The sequence below is a fragment of the Aptenodytes patagonicus genome, chromosome 3 (assembly GCF_965638725.1).
Source record: "Aptenodytes patagonicus chromosome 3, bAptPat1.pri.cur, whole genome shotgun sequence".
Lineage (NCBI taxonomy): Eukaryota > Metazoa > Chordata > Aves > Sphenisciformes > Spheniscidae > Aptenodytes > Aptenodytes patagonicus.
In genome coordinates this window covers 94,817,926-94,832,531 of record NC_134951.1, presented here as the reverse complement: position 1 = coordinate 94,832,531, position 14,606 = coordinate 94,817,926, and the positions used below count along the sequence as shown (strand labels likewise).

General features: G+C 36.5%; 1 protein-coding gene across 2 annotated transcripts in view; it reads right to left on the bottom strand.

The window, feature by feature from the left end:
- BIRC6 (baculoviral IAP repeat containing 6) overlaps positions 1-14,606 on the bottom strand; it is a 189,855-nt gene that overhangs the window by 48,317 nt on the left and 126,932 nt on the right. For both annotated transcript variants that reach the window (XM_076334284.1, XM_076334283.1), the window contains exons 62-65: positions 12,782-13,082; positions 10,028-10,245; positions 7,492-7,656; positions 5,351-5,519 (exon numbers count right to left, since the gene is read on the bottom strand). In XM_076334284.1, coding sequence (XP_076190399.1) covers positions 5,351-5,519; positions 7,492-7,656; positions 10,028-10,245; positions 12,782-13,082 — 853 coding nt within the window. The remainder of the gene's footprint in view (positions 1-5,350; positions 5,520-7,491; positions 7,657-10,027; positions 10,246-12,781; positions 13,083-14,606) is intronic.

The window sequence follows — 14,606 nt, the reverse complement described above, 5'->3', positions numbered from 1 at the left end:
AACAACAAAAAATATCTTAACAGCAACTACCTCTTATTAGAGACAGTAAAAAGTCAATAGTCTAGGGAAAAGCAGAATTTCAACATTTACACTACAGTAGTACCTTCGCATCTTCAGTAATGAATGAATAAAGATGTAGAACTCTTAGCTGAATGAGCTCAGTGTATCAACTTCAGAGACCTGTAAGGGAATACAAGCTTCCCGAAGTACTCAGCATACTCAGTCCAGTGGAACTGGACTACTTTGCAAAAACTAAAGCAACACCATATAATGCCTTGAGAATAAGTATGATTAATAGAAAAGAAATATTCTAACTTCAGCAGGCAATCTAGTGTAGTTCAAGCTCTGAGGTAAGGAGGCGAGGCCTGAAAAGTATGACTTTAACAGACTCGGCTAACAAAGGTATATCAAAAGAGGCAGAAAAGAGATTCAGTACGTTCACCTTCAACAGATTTGCCCATAGTACTTCCTAAATAAAGTTCACAATGAGGTATTTGGCAGCGGGATGAAGCAGCACAACTGTTAATGAATCCACAAGTCCAGGGTGCGACAGTACTTGGTAAACTATGAAAGGTGCATTAAAAGCAAATATTGGACTCTTACAAAGTGGAACATGCTGGTCAGTAAACAAAATCCTTTTAGTAAAGCCCTCACACAGAAATGCATCATCTCTTCTCAGCAGTCAAACCCAAGGAAGCCTGAGCTAATGTACCACCACAAGCTATGCTGACCACATCACACGCAGTCTTTTTTCCGCCAAAGAAGAAAGGGTGGCTAAGAGGGGGGCACGTGAAGAAAGAGCTGCAAGAAAACCCCAGCTAAAATCACAACATCACCTGATTCCTGTAAGCCTGGGAATTGAAGCAAAGAGAGTTCAGGCAGAATTCTGCAACTTGCTATGAGGTATTCTTCCGAGGAAGAGGTGGTACCAAACCTCTGTCACTCTTCAGCTTTCAACAAGATTAAGTCATCTCAGGGTTTGCTAGATCCTAGTTTAGGGACAAACTAGTACAACTACATTTTTAAGCAAGAAGAGTCTACCTAATATTGTGGTATCACTGATAAATCCCAGCTTCAGTGGGCTTTTTACTGTCCAAGCCTGTAACAAAATATACAGTCCCTGTCCTAAAAATCACTTGATTTTCCTTCTATTTCATGATTCCCTTCCACTGCCTTCTCTCTATAAACATTGTTAGCTACAGAGACTATTACTACTACTGCTTTCTTCTCTCCCACTTGTAAATACTAGCTTGCATTAGTCTTCATAAACCTAGGTCCATCAGTCAAGTAACTCTTACTTTTATCAGCAAAATCTAGATCAAGATAGCCATGTACTCTAGTTAGAACCTGACAGTCACATGTTTGCTAGGAACCTCTTGTTGCATGGCACAAATTTTATTGTTGTGCATTTTGTTCAAGGAGAGAAATGTTCACATATTTGAAAGAGTTCTTACAGTGGTAATTCTTTCAAATGAAATGTGCTGTACACAAGACAGCAGCGAAAAGGTTTTCCATGGCAGATTTTGGTGTGAAACGTGCATAAATGCTCAGCAATTAATACACGTGAGATGTTCCATTATACAGAAGTTAAGAATGACACAAATTTTACCAATGTAAACATGAATTAAGAACTTAGGAATAAACACAAATGTTAAAAAAAAATCTCACCATGTTACAAAGATAAACTTTTTTCATTTATAAAATGAAAGATAATAAAAGCCACAGTAATGCTATACCAAGATACGAAACAAACACAGGAAAAAATGATCAAGAAACAGGGTGAGGATTACAGCACTATTGCTCCTTGTGATTAGAGCTATGATCTATCTTCCATAATAAGGAAAGTCCTTCATAGACAGATAAACCTTCTTCCTCTACAAGAAAAAAGCAATTATGGAAATTAATGAAAGTGGTCAGTTCACAATTTTCAAGGACTTCACAATCACCTTGCTCTGATGCAGATGAAGCTGCAGAATGTGTCAGAGCAATCTGGTTTGTAAAGATCTGCTTCAAGGTGAGGTTTCTAAAAGATTAAATAATAGTGAGCACTCCTTACCTGATCAATATTACTTTTATCTAGAACAATCTAGGTAACAATCTAGTCCATATATGTTTTGGGCAAATTGAGCAGGGATGGCAAAACATATTTAAGCAACAAAAAACCTAGATAAATTTCTGTGACAAAGGCCAATTTTATATTCTGACACTGGAATTGTCCAAGAATTTTGCCAAAACAACTTTGCAAGCAGGATGTATCATACCTGTCGCTAACTGAACATGTTTAAACCAAATACAAAATTCTCATCAATACCAAAATAGTTACTATCTTGTATCACCAAAGTGGTATTAGCCTACCATGCAATAAAGGGAAACAGCACATCCAGCAGCTTCACTGCATATTGTATTTCTTTACAGAAAACTTTTCCCACATAATTTTATGCATATGGCAGGTATGTAATATGTGAAGATCACTTTTATTGCAACTGTTTACAGCAAAACCAAAAATCTAGTAGAGGAATAGGTTAGCAGAATAGAGCATAAGGGTAACCTTTAACTGGTACCACTAGCATCCTTTCAAGTCTGAGAAAGTTAGAGTTGCTGAAAATTGTTATTTTCTGTCAGCATTGTGCTGGGCACGGCTTGTACCTGCTGGGGTGCCAGAACCTGGGAATGCTCTATTAGCATTCTGTATGCAGCGTCCTAATTTCTCAGTCCAGCATGTCACAGAAAGAATGCAGTTACCTGCTTCTTCCACATGAAAGTAGGTTTTGATAGCAGAAGGTACGCTGGTCTGAAAACTAGAAGACCATGCACATGAGTGTTACTAATAACACTGTTCCCTTTCCTGCTCCCCCTGAGTAGGCATTCAGCCCTATTGGAAAAGGGAATTTTTCAGTCTTACGAGCATCATACCACAGCTTAACATAGCTCCAGAGCTTCTCAACCTGTGTGTCTCTTACGACAGCCAGGCTCTGTCAGCTATGTCTCCTGACACTCTGTTAGTGACACTGAGAGCCCCAGCATCACCTGCAACTCAGACTCATTAATGTGAGAATTATCTGTCTGCTTTTGAACTAAAAAGTAATTACTGCATTGGAATTATGCCTGGCTATCACTAAGACAAACTATTTTCAGGAACTCCTTTAAAACTAAATGCATCTAACTCAAATATTCATGAAGAGAAGACTTTGTTTCCAGAAGTCATGCCTTTCTGCACATTGCCCTCTCATACTGATATCCTATTACATTTTCAAAGACAAGCTTGACTGATATAAGCCTGAAAAGCTATTTTTTTTTAATCCAGAACAACATTGTTAGTTATAGTTTTATGTATGGAATTTTGAACAAATACAGCAGGACGCATTCAAGACTATCACTTGGATCAATTTATTAAGCATAATGACGCTGCTACATTAAGAGCTATAGATCCATTTATGAAAAAGCAGGAAGCATCTGCTTTGTTCACTCTACTAATTTTTATTTCACAAGCACAACATATGAACATCCCCTGCCAACCACAAATAACAGTGGTTATTTGTCCAGCAGTGGAAAACATACCTAAAATGAAGATTTCCCACTGAAACTTTGCCTTTTCTTTGTACTTTGGGAAAACAAATGGTCCCTGAAAGCCAAACTAGTCTGAACTTCTCTCTACCAGCTACATTATCTCATCTCTTCTATCAGTATCCGACTGTTCTTCCCCAGTTAAAGGTGACTTATACAGACAGATACGCTTTTCTATGGAAAACAGCAAAAAACAATTTCAACAGCTGCGATTCATCTATAACTCAGAACTAACAGCTTCATCCTTTAGATAACACAGTGTTTTTGCCAGGTCTTTCGGTGACTTTTCCTTTCTACCTCAACAAAGAAGAATTTATGAGTATCTGTTAGAAAGATTACTTTATTGTTTTACTTTATCATTTACTTAACTGTTTTACATTAGATTTTCATTTGCAATTATAAGCCTGGTGTATAAGCTACAGACTTCATTTTCCTCACTGCAATATGTGCAAAATAGAACCAACAAATTCATTGCCAAATTAGGGAGAGGTGTCAAACGGTGGACTGGCAAGTGAAACATCTTCATATTTTTATTTTTACTATAAGGCCCCAGCAGACTTTTTGAACTACTTCCATTCCATCATACAAGATTAAGTAATGCCCTAGTTACCACAGATTAAAAGAGCCACGTTCTTGTTTTAGTCCTATGTAGCTTTGCAAATACTTAAGACACAGATGATTTCTCTTTTACCCCGCAGACAAAATATACTGTGTAATTCAACAAGAAGCTATGACACTGTTTCAAGAAATTCACATCGCCACACCCTACAACTCACATTCAAGAGAACCACAGTAATGTGACAAGACATTTAGCAGTTACTCCAAAAATAGGGCAAGCAAAATAAGGGTCCAAACCCAAATTATTCAGATTTGGAACAACTCCTTCTGCTACCCAGGGACTAAATCCATCCTTACAAAGCAACTAAACAAAAATTCAACCTAAGGCTAAGGCAGTGTTTAAAAACTTCAGGCTGACAGTTATCTGAAGAAAAAATGCTTATCTATATCTTTATACTAAAGCCTGTCATCTCGTGAGACTGAACGTAAATCACAAACCCAGTATGCTGGTTTTGCCATTAGTTCCACACAGGCATCTGCTTAACTTATACTGCTTGACACTACCTTGTACAACTGAAATGGTTTTCACAGCAAGGTAGAACATACTGGATGAAACTATCAAAATGTTCGTTTTAAAACTATGAGTAGAAACACGATGACAACTTATAAATGATTTGTTTTTCCTTTAAAAAAAACCCCAACAATTTCATTGTTCCCATATATTTGAAATATTTTGCAGTTTTGATAAGAGGCTTATTTTTATATTTCAGAAAAAATCAGAAAAAGCTCTGATCAAAGTAAAAGATAATTTACCAACATTTACCAACTTTATGCATATACCTGCTCAATTTTCTCACAAAATTAACATTTTTCTTCACAGTAAGATTCATGGTCTTGTGTAAAGTACTCTCTCTCTCTCTCCCCATGTATCTTCTACAGAACAACTAAAATATAAACTTTTCAGATGGAAATACTAATTTCAACAGTTTAAGAATTAAATTTCAAATTTAAAAAAGACATTAAACGAACAAAGTTTAAAGTGTTACAAAAGTGAGTACTTCAACGAACACTATCATTTTGTTTTCTAAGGCTCAAGTGAATGTTCCATTAGTAAAATTCTAAATCGGCAAACTTATTGAAACTAGCCAGAACTACCTATTGTTTATAGAAAAACTGATTTGACAGAAGTAAGCCAACTTTGATTTAGAAGGAGACAACGGCACATTACCTGAATCGTTGCGGAGGTATGATGACATTGCTGGGATGAGGCAAGATTGACTGAGTAGCTCTAGGAGAACGGATGGAAGAGCACTGCTGTTTTGTCCTCTCCCCTCATGGCTAGTCTGGGGCTCTCCATTTGAGGTACTCCCTGCAGGATTTATGTAACTGGCAAGAACCTGAAATACACAAAAATATTTATTCAAACCTGATTTATTTTAGGCAAAAGAACTTTGACCTTCCTTCCTTAAGAAAGACACCATAATACTTCACTAGCTATTTTGCCAATGCAGGACTGGTATTTATTTCAGCAGTCCCAAAGATCTCTCAGAAGAAATCCCATACAGTTACTAGATTATGATTCCAACTTTGGCTAATGCTAAAATTAAATAGTTATTATAATTCTGAATGACTTTAAGAGATCAATTAACATGAATTTTGACAAAACTGCTGGAGTTACTCAAAGCAGGAGTTTGCCAGCTCACACCACTGAGACAAAAGATTTTTCTTTTTTTTAAACTGTTAAAATGTTTTAAAAACATTTGTAACCTCCTTTTGGATGGGACTTCAGGGTTTACAGATGAAACAACAACTTACAGTGAGCATGACAGTTACTTGAACACCCACTTGTGAGCATGGCTCTTGCTTCAGTAAACAAAGAGCAGCCTTCCCCTCAGCGATGGCGGGAGAGTCACCTCATGACTGCACACCGGCTCGTCCCAAGGGTAGTTCTTGCTGAGTTCACAGGCCCTTACCATGTGTTGTAGACGTACAACCTAATGCACTTCCATGGGTCTGATTTGTGCACTTGTACTCTCAAATTAAGTAACTTCAAGTCTTGAAAGGCTGTATTATTTGAAGTCTCAGGGGCTCTATTAATCTTAGCCTCTTCTTCCTTTCATTCTCCCTCTTTGCTCTAACCCCATTACCCATGGTATTTTGCTGCAGCATCTTACCAGCACTACATACAACAGAATTTTTCTAAACAAACTTTCTAGAGAAGGGACCAGGCAAAGTCTGCTGTACAACTGACTGACATCTTCAGCAAAATGCTGAAGGGCTTTCTACTTCTTCCTACAATTGCTGACTGCCCAAAGCAAATGCCTCCTTACCTCATGACTTATGACAGTTATAGCTAAACGTCTGCATGGTGTAATACAGAATACTGCCTAGAAGCTTCGCCAAGAGTGACTCAGGTGATTTTCCTCTTTCTTCCTTAGGAAAATTGTTTTGGATTTTATTTGTTTTGCTTTTGCAAGGGACGTGATACTTGTGCCTTGTAATCTACAGTGAGTGGAATAACTGATTACATCAAAATGATAACTTCATCAGTCAGGGCATGGGCATTTTCAGAATTTCATCTCCTTTGCGCTCTACCCCAGCAGTAAGGCTAGCTAATGCATTTGAGCTGACAGTTCTGTGAATGAAATTTTTGATGACTAGATAGAATCTCATTTTCCCTACACTGACCTAACGTAACAGGGGTTGGTCGCATCTCACAATGGACTGAAAAGCCTAATTATGCAGGATTTTCTTCTCCTTAGCATGAGCCATTTGGAAGGCATCAGAGTTTTACTAAGATCTGGATGTTTACTGGTGATTTACTATTGTCATTTAATTGATATACTCATGATTTTATAGTATGTTTGAGTGAGATTTTGTTATATTGGCATAACATATTCACGGACACCACTAACAACTATGGGCATTTTCTTAAAGCAGAGCAAAAATATGAGAGAAATGAATAGGTAAGATTATTTGGCACACAAAACAAAATGTTTATTCCCGCATCCACCTCCTTTAATGGACAGTCCTTACTTTTGACTGAATGCAGTTATGTCCACAGAGATATATGACAGCTCCAGGGAAATACACTGGAATGCTTCTTGGTTCATTGTCTATTCAGAACTGTCACCCAGGCTTACCCACTCAGGTCTTTTTTATGCAGCAGCCTACTGACGTTTGAAAACAGCCTCACTCAAAATATGATCTATACCATTTTTCATGTAGACAGGTGGTTGTAAACTAATTTTTTCCCAAAATACCATAATTACCGTGCTATATAACTGAGAAAATACAAGCTCAATTTTTATTATCCAGTTTCTAACGTTTCAAGTGCCAATCATTAATCAAAATTTCATTATTACACACCTGCAGAAGGCAGGTCACGTGCTCTTCTTCTAGCCTTTGCTTAGTCAAAGCTTGTTCAACATCCCATCCTGAAGCTGTGGAGCCTGTTCCAAAGCCTGTACCCTTAGCCCAGTACAACTGCTGTTCTTCTGTTGATGCACTGCTGTGTGTACTTGACACCTGTGGCTAAGTTAAAAAAAAAAAAACAAAAAACAAACAACAAAACACCACAACAATAATTTAACTTTCTTCATCTTATGAACCAATTCTTTAGAAAGCCTTTGTTCTGCAAAAGAAGGTAATCCCAATTTATTAATTTAATAAAGATTTCATTGGGATTCAGGGGAATTCAAAGCTTTAGATAGGAAAGACTCTGCCACACACATGGAGTTCCAGTACAGGTCAGTGCTAAATTGTTGCAAGTGATTCCTTTTGTAAGCCCATTTTTGTCTAAGACACTACCACTGCTTAAATGATTAAAGGTATTAAAATGCTACTTAATCCATTTCATGCTAAACATCACAGCTCTGTAATTATTACTGTTTAACACCTAGTCAAGTTTAATAGCATAATTAGATGAAGTGAATGGAAGTAGAAATGTCATCAAAAGTACACAGCTGAAATGCTGAGATGCTCAAGCATGTGCTGATTTGAGTAAATGCTCCAAAATGGCAAGAGGTGCAAGTCACATGTATAGCTCTGACACATGATCTCTGGGTCACTAAAATACACACCATTTCCTCTCCAGATAATAGGGGGGAAATACCTTGTCCTTAAAATGTTCTGAGAGACAGCATTTTTCCAGAGATGGTTGTACAGCTTTTTCTAATGGTCTGCATCACTGCATTTTACTAACATAACTCCAATATTATATTGCTTAGCCCTTATGAAACTATTTAAGTACTTACACTAATTTTGAAAGTTTACCGGATCTTTGGCAAAAAGGATGCAGAAAAAACTCTGATAAGCATTTTTTAATTAACGCTTTCCTAATTATATATTTAGCACCCTAAAGAAGTGACCTCATTTTTCTGAAGCGATGAACACTTCCTACTTTCATTAGAGTTACTCAGTGACAATTAGCCTTACTGGAAAGCAGGTCATGTGAGTAGGTGCACAACTTTCATTTGCAGTATTTGATTTACGGCTCTGAAAAGTTTCATTTTCTGTTCAGATCTTCTTCAGTGACTTTGTTCAGGATTATACTTGAAGGAGAAGAAATTATGTATGAACAGACTGCAGTGGTAAAAAAAAGTTATCACCTATGAAGTAACATACTGACAGTAGTCTGGAATCACCATTTAACTTTTACACTAGGAATGTAATGCATCTCAGTGATGAAATAGCTGTGTGGTTATTCACATGTAGACATTACTCATTACATCACTCATAAACGTGCTGTGCCTTTAACACTCAAGAGGACTGTCATGAGCACTGACCTAAAGCACTTAAGGGAAAGCCTGGCCCCAGAAATACAAGCCTCAGTGCAGCCCTGACGGATCTCTAGTTTCAAGTTACCATCTATCACCTGATAGATATGAATTATGAGAAAGCAAGCTGTTTAAGGGGTCATGGTAGAACTGAAGCAGAGATAAGAATTAATGGTTGCCCTTTCCCTCCAAAAATGCAAAAATGCTAAGGCGTTAATGTGTCAGCAGCCTGATACCCCATTAGGAGCAGAATATCTCAGCTTCCCCTTAAATTTGACTAGCCATTAAAGTGAATTATTCTCATGCATAGCTTCATCTCTTTCTTGCTCAACCCCTCATCAGTATCAGAGCTGCTAAAATATGGACAGCCCTATATTTTGCATCAACTTAGCTATATTTAGCCACCAGGAACTTTTTCATGCAAGCCTCTGCCACGAAGATGCTAAAGAGGGCAAGTCATGAATTTTTTTTTTAAACACTTTCATAGACAATTGGTATGTTATGCAGAAATGGCAACTCATAATCCTAAAAAAATCAGGGGATACATATTCTGAATAGAGGGTAGTATAATACAGTAAGTACTTCGAAAAAGTTTTATTTCGGAGATTCACTCGGGATCTTGAATGCTATGGAAAGTGTTTGTCTTTGAATCTCATTTCCCAATCAGTAAAAAGGGGATAAAAAAATCACTGCATTAATTCATTAATTTTCACAACTCATTTACATTTGTGAAGCATTTAAGAGGAAATAATTTGCAGCCAGTACAGTTTAGATGATGAATGCTAAATAAGGTAATGAGGTCATGCTATCTAATGAGGATTAAAGAACCACCATCCATTGAGCATTATGACTCATGCACTGAAAAAGAAGGTCCTGTGAAAGAAACTGACTACACCTTAATGCCTCATGACAAGCCTTCTTTGTTGGTTAAATTTCACAATTACTATGTTTATTTGCAACATGCAAGGACAAGTACTTAATCAAGTACTTTGTCATTATTTTTGCTCTTCATTCAAATGCCAACTCTGCGGAAATTAGACTACAATGAAAGCATGGAGGTTATTTTCTTTTTTATAGTTAAACCTCCTACTGCTTCTCAATGGCAATTATTTTGCTGCTAAACTTACCTCCGCCTGGTTGGGACTAGAGTTGGGCACTCTTGGTGCATGGTGGCTTAGAGCAGACAGACAAGCAAGGATAAGATGTATGGCCCCAATCTCCAGTGCCATCCGCCTAAGCAGTACTCCATCGTCAGTAGTCAATGGTGTAGTGCTGAACAAACTACGCAACACATGGAAGGGCAGAGTTGGAAGCACGTTCGCTGAAGGAGACTGCAGGATATGACCTAGATTGAAGAAGAAAAATATCAAAATCACATTTTCTTTCTATAGTTCAATACAGCCTGTTAATCTCCGCAATGGTTTGTAAACAACACATACAGAAATATACTAAGGACCTAAGCATTTGCATATAGTAAGCTATCTAATATTAGGTTTCTCTTCACAAACAATTTTCAGCAGGAGAAGAGTGTAGAAGAAAGAATGTTTCTTTATTTCCTTTATGGATTTGGTTAAGAACCAAAGTTATAAAATCTGATTCGCCATTTCCAGGGAAAAAACTTAGTTTGTGAGTAATATTGAGTATACTTCTGTATTTGACTACATTTCAGGTCATATTTCTGAATGAAGAAAATGAAGGTGGTTCGGACTAATTTTTTTAATTTTTATTTTTTTTAAAACATTCCAACTACAGAAAGTTAAAGAATGCACGTGGTCAGCTAATAGCAGCTCAGATGACAAGGTGTGGTGGTTTATCATGATGTAGGATTTTTTTTCATATTCATGTGGCCACAGTGGGAATTAAGTCACTGACACAATCCAAGCTGTGATGCTATTCAAGTTGAATACATGGTGAAATACTAACATAATTTTAATTAGATGAGCTGCGTGTCTGAATTTTGTAAAATTATTATTATAATTATTATAATTTTAACTCTTTTAAATTATGAGCAAAAATGACTTTTTTAAAAAGCCACATTTCAAGTAATAGAGTGACCTATTAATGCAACGTACTCAGATTTGGGAAACTGTCTCAATTTTTTCCTGTATTTAACAATGCATTTCACATTCCTTCCCCAGTGCATATGTAAATAGAGATATTTGACAACTGAAAATACTTCAAAATAGCCAACTCTGTTCAGAAGTTTGCTTCTTATTTTAAATATATTTATATTATTTTCTCCCTCATTCTTAGAGTTTATGAGCTATATCATCATCCAGAGGTCTAAACTGAAATACATTACAAATATTTATGTCTATATTTGTATGTATATGTATCTACACACACACATGCATACACACGAGTTAATTCATATCTATCTGATACTCTTTGTAAAGACAATAACAAGAAGGAAGCAAAAAGTCCTGAGTGGGATCTTCATAAATAAAACTGAACACCTCTAGAAAAAGGCCCACCTGATAGACTTCCAGAACTGCAGGTGTAGCCAAATGACAAGGAGACAAAAAAAAGAAAATCTACACATTTGCCTATCATTTGTTTTCGCAGACAACTGAATCTATGTTTAATCTATAAGCTATGGATTTATAAGTGCAGCTCTTCACATTATGCAAGGAAATAGAGAGATTCTAGGTGTACAAAAAGATGCATTTCCAACAGAAAAGGAAAATATTAATGCACAAACTGGATATGAATAAATTTAGGTGGAAAATTAAAGCAGCCCCTACTTATCAGGAAAATGATGTTTTGGAACTGTATTCCAATAGCAACAGTGGATGCACACACACAAAAAAGAAAGCAACCCAAGTTTTAAGGGTTTGAGTTGGTCTCTTTATTTAAAAAAAAAAAAGGATATAAAATTGTTTGCAATAGCAGGGGACTAGAACCACTCAAAGACATAAAAATCTGAGGGACTGCATATAGTCCTTCAGTTAATTACTACTCAAATTAGGTGGGTGCAAGCAGCCAGACTGAGTTTTTGTTATCCAGTTTATTCTTGTCTACTGTCCTGTACCTAAATACAACAGAAATAAAAACATAAACAGAAGGGAAGGTAAACAAGGTTCTTAGTTCCTCAGTTGGTCTTACAAGCTACGTGTTGTCCACCACTCTACAGGCTGCTGAATAGAGACTAACTTCAGTTGATTACTGCATAGAAAAAACAGCATTCTTTTCAGTCATAATGAAAGGAAATATCTTAAAAGTACTGAAACATCTTTCACATACACTCTTCCAGTTTTTCAAAACACTAAAAAATACAAATATTAGAACTATATGCAGAATTCCAGGTTTGGTTGCAAAGACACTGACTACAAATTGTCTCTCAGCTCATCTGTTCATTCATCGAAGAATACCCCATTTCTCCCTCTGAACTCACACCATTAAAGTAGAGCTCCTGCTCAGCTAATTTGAGCACTATGACCTTTAGATCTTTCTCCCCTTTTCTAAAACAGCATTATTCAAGAGTTTATTCTACATCTGTTGCAGCTACGCTCCCATCCATATTATTTGGCATCTGGTTGCAGAATTATATGGTGTTTGCTCAATTAGTTGAGCACACCCAGCTACTCAGATTGTTCTGTCTGAGCACACTGTCATCTTGACAGTGTCATTGTAAGTTTTATCAGCAGTTATTTTACAATTACTCTGACATCTAGATGGGAACACTTGAATACTGGTGATTATGACAAAACTTTGCCAGACAGAATTTAATATTTAGGGACAACAGACTATCAAAGATGCTAGCAACACAGTTCTGCACAAATCAATTCTAACTTCCTGCTAAAAATATTACAGTGTAAATGAATTTAAGTAAAATTATCTAGCCGTGGTCTACAAAGAAACATAATAATTGCAGCACATACTTCCTTCACCATCATCTGTAACTCCCAACACCAATCTCAACAGACACTGAGCATGTTTCCGTTCTTTTAGCAGCACCTCAGCATAGCCCGGGAGACGAAGAAATAAACCAAAGGCAGCCAAAGAATGCGCGGGTATGGGAGACATAGTCTGAACTGTTGACTTGATCGGTGGAGGTTCTGCAGCAATTGTTTCTGGTGCTTCATACACCAATTCCCCTGATTGTTCAATGGTAACCCATTCAAACTGATCACTGTCCTTCTGCTTTTCCTGCGTGGTCGATGTAACCACTGGAGTGCTCACCTTAACCAGCAAAAACAAAACCAAAAAAAAATTGTTAGTCATTCAGTTAATCACCTAGGCAAAAATTTTATTAAAGTTAGGATCTAAAGGACATACAATCTTAATATAGGACACTATTAAAAAGTCACATGAAATACACTACCATTTACAGATACGGAGACCAGGCTAAATGGTTTAAAAGGGCATACTTGTTGCATTTTCAATACAGTTCTAGAAAGTCCTGCCTACACAAGCAAGCAACTGTATTTTGCCAACCTAAAATCCTCAGTTAAAAAAGTGTTGCTTAAAATCGAGAGTCATAGGAGACATAAATTACACAGAAATAAACAAAGATTAGTTTATAAATCAGACTGTTAAGTAAGAAATGGCCCTTTTATTTTTAACAAACAGCGTGAACTCAAGTGGTTAATTTTTAATTACATATTGCAAAAAGGAGAACAATTAATCATAATACCTTTAAAAACTAAGAAGAAATTTGGGTGTCTTAGCAGTCTTGTAGCAACTCGTGCTCCTTTCGGGTTTTTGATTGATTTGGCAGGCTTTATCACTATTATGCTCTAACACAACAGTCTGTAGTTCTATTTTATGAACTAATACTGCACAGAAGACTATGCAGCCAGGCATTATGATGGGAATCAGAGTTTAAGGGGGATAACAGTTGTACAATTCCCCAGGAAACAGTCATACACTCAGTTAAAATGAAGGTATGACACCCAGGTCCCTCTCATAATTAAACATCACAGAAGCGTCACGCTTTTATGCTACTCAGATGAACTGATGCAATCATATTTAAAATTTTACTATTTATCACCAGACTGATCTAAACCGGAAAAGATTAATCTGAAAAGCCCTTGCAGAATTTATTCAGAATACCAAATTTCTAATTAAAAGTCAAAGCCATGTTTAGCTGCATTTATTCCAATCATCTACACATTAAGATAGTAATTAAGAAAATCCTAAAATACAGAGTTTACAAAATCAGAAATATCAGTGACTTAAAGAAATATAAAAGTAAAATTAAGGAATGAAGAGTCTGGAGAATTCATCAGTCTTCACTCTGAATCTTCTATTTGGTATTACTATACTTAATTTGTTTTTATGGATCACAGAATTCTTATTCAGTATTTGAATCCACATTATATCTCAAGCTAAAAAATTGTGAAAAGAAAATAACTTCCCAGGACTATCGAAAAAGAAGGAAAAAAAGGGATGAAATTTCTCATGGTCATAAGTTGCCTTTCATCAATATTGCAGAATTCCATTAATCAGTCTTCTTCAATCGTTCTCTCTCTTGCATTTCAAAATACAGTAATTGCTTATGAGAACACATTTCCTTAACTTTTAATTTTTTAACAGGCTTGATACTAGACCTCTAAAACTTCTTTGCAGAACTATTTGCCAAGGATTCATACTAAGTACCTGGTCTCACTACAGGGTTCCTTATTCCTGCCTCAGTTTTGCAGTCAGGGTACTGAATAGCACCCTTAACTCATGATTAACTTAATTTCAAAGGGAATAAATATT